The 2,926-nt window shown below is 33.5% G+C and overlaps 1 protein-coding gene across 1 annotated transcript in view; it reads right to left on the bottom strand.

The window, feature by feature from the left end:
- LOC107552675 (transmembrane 6 superfamily member 1-like) overlaps positions 1–2,926 on the bottom strand; it is a 14,132-nt gene that overhangs the window by 10,095 nt on the left and 1,111 nt on the right. Inside the window, exons 2-3 of the mRNA XM_016234617.1 lie at positions 2,403–2,506; positions 28–188 (exon numbers count right to left, since the gene is read on the bottom strand). Of these exons, the coding sequence (XP_016090103.1) occupies positions 28–188; positions 2,403–2,506 (265 nt within the window). The remainder of the gene's footprint in view (positions 1–27; positions 189–2,402; positions 2,507–2,926) is intronic.

Consider the following 2,926-nt stretch of genomic DNA (forward strand, 5'->3'; position numbering starts at 1 on the left):
TGTGTGTGTGTGTGTTTGAGTGTGTAATGTGTGTGTGTGTGTGTGTGTGTGTGTGTGAGGGTGAGTGTGTGTGTGAGAGAGAGATCTAACCTTGCTTATATAAAAGTCCATGAAGCCCTTGATAAATCCGTGGTGCTGCAGTGCATTGGTGATGCTGACAACAGAGGTGAAGGAAAACACAGCAAACACTGAAACACACACAGATTGGAAACATTAGCACAACTCTCACTCTGCTCTCGTTCATCTCTCTCTCTCTCTCTCTCTCTCTCCATCACACTCAAACAGCCCCTTTCTCCTCTCCATCTTTTAGTCTCTGTCTGGCTTTCACTTTCTTTTCCTCGCCAGCTATTGATTTCTCTCCCAAACAGCGAGTTAATGATGGCTCATGGTTGTCCAGGTGAAGGTGGATTTCAATCATGCGGCCCTCAGACCAGAGGTTCCTCATTCCCAAGTGTAAAAGTCGCCTCGCTTTTGGATTTGCTTTCTAAATAATTTACAATTTAAATAATACTTTTTCTGCATTAATGAAGAATAAAGCCGTAGTTCTGCTGTGTAAATGAGATTATCAGAGGCTTGTTTTTATCTCACATGATCAATGACAATGTAATTCTAATTATTGTCAATGTTGATTTCCAATAAAATATTATGACTTTAATATAGTCACATTTATTATTACACTAAAAATGTTGCAATACATTTTTTAAATTAAAAGCAGCATGAATTACAACATATTTAATATGATAAATATAATACATTTAATATTTAAATATAAAATATTTGCATGATTAGTAAATTATTTACAAATGAAATATAATCTTTTCTGCATTAATGAAGAATAAGGCTGTAGTCCCAGTGTGTAAATGAGATTACCAGAGGCACATTTTAGGAAAATATGTATTTATCATTATTGTCAGTTCATTTCCATTTAATTCTTATGACTTTAATACAATCACTTTTACTGAATTACAGTTTAAAAAATGCTGTAATAGAGTTTTTAAAATTCAAATCAGCATTAAAAATAGTCAACTTTTTTTAAAATATATATATTATATGTATATATGTTTAAATAAATAGAATATATTTACTATTTAAATATATAAAATATTTGCATGATATGTTAATATATTCCAATAAATACTATGCCTTTTTCTTCAGTATGATGATAAGAATTATGAGGGTGAAAAACTGTACTGAATTTTCACGAACTAATTTCACAATACAAAAAATCTGACTGGCAAAATGTTCTGGACAGCTTTCGTGAGATTCACCAAAGAGAAATCTATGAAGCAATGTCAGCTCATTGATCAGATCACCTCAGGATGACTTGATGAAATAAAGTAGAGGATGGTTGCCCTCTCTAGGCCAAATCAGGTCATTAAAACCTCAAAAACATTTCAAAAGTCACACTTCTAAACATAAGATTGATTTTCTCCTCTCCATCTTTTAGTCTCTGTCTGGCTTTCACTTTCTTTTCCTCGCCAGCTATTGATTTCTCTCCCAAACAGCGAGTTAATGATGGCTCATGGTTGTCCAGGTGAAGGTGGATTTCAATCATGCGGCCCTCAGACCAGAGGTTCCTCATTCCCAAGTGTAAAAGTCGCCTCGCTTTTGGATTCAACCATGAATTAGCGCTGGCAGCCGGACAGATAGAGGCTGGAGAAACTTTAGAGGAGCTGAGATCACACATGGATTGATCGCAGCGGGCTGATTTATAGTGGCTGTCCACCGACTCAAGAGCTGTCAATAACAGCGACGCGGCCAGCATGGAAATGCATTGCTCTGTGGGTCCAGAAACATCTCAAAAAGCTCTCAGTTAGTATTTAAGTTCAAACTTTGTTTCCAAATTGTACTATTTGAATGGCAGACTTTGATATCTTGACAAATCTGAGCATGTTTTGAGATGCTGTCGAGATCTTTTCCTCAAGAAAAACATAAGCAGAACTGAGCTCATATACAAAATGTCAAATATTTTTCTAAGTTGCAAATAAACGATTATTGAAGTTTACGGGAAATATTTGAGTCTTTCTACTTCAAAATTTCACGTTTAATTCAATGTCTCATTTGCAGTTTCTTTCTAGCTTGTAAATATTTGTGAATTTCTGAATGAAAATTGTTTGTACATTGGGGGGGGGGATCAGTTTTCACTCAGAAATTGAAAGTAAATTTCACAAACAATTATAAAGAAAAGACCATTTTTAAGCAGAAACACTGAAAAATCCAGTAACCTTTCTTTTATATATAAATTCTAAAATAATAATTTTTACAGCGTTTTTCCCAGTTTGTCTGGAGAAAATAATAAAGATATTAAAGAGATCCCATTTGTGATTTTTCTTTCATTTAGGGTATTTTAGGGTGTTTTTGTATTGTTGCATTGCATCTTCATCTGTCAGTATTGGTCTTACCGTAGTAGAGCGGGTCGGTGGATTTTGTACTCTTGACGCTGCGGTTTGCCAGGAGGAATATCGTTGTAAGAACCATAATGCCTATTGCTAGTATAACCTGTGGACTGAACGAGAAAACACGTCATTTGAAACATCAGTTTGAGTACATGCCATTTCATTCATAATGCAGAGTACGGCTGCCGTCCAAGCGTGGAAATGAGATTATCAGAGGCTCGTTGCATGATCAATGACAAACTAAATCTCACAAAAACTTATCCAAATCATACTCCATCCCCAAAACAACTGGAAAAAATGAATGAGTTATAACTTGCATAAGAAAAATAATTTAATTCTCATTATTGTAAAATGTAATTTAAATTAAATTCTAATGACTGTAATACAGTCGATTTTATTGTATTATATTAAATATGCTGCAATAATTTTTTAAAAATGAAAACCAGTATAAACTATTTAACATAATATATTAAAATATTTAATACATACTGTATTTATATATATATATATATATATATATATATATATAT

Source organism: Sinocyclocheilus grahami, unplaced genomic scaffold, assembly GCF_001515645.1.
Source record: "Sinocyclocheilus grahami isolate Dianchi unplaced genomic scaffold, SAMN03320097.WGS_v1.1 scaffold456.1, whole genome shotgun sequence".
In the NCBI taxonomy this organism is placed as follows: Eukaryota; Metazoa; Chordata; class Actinopteri; order Cypriniformes; family Cyprinidae; genus Sinocyclocheilus; species Sinocyclocheilus grahami.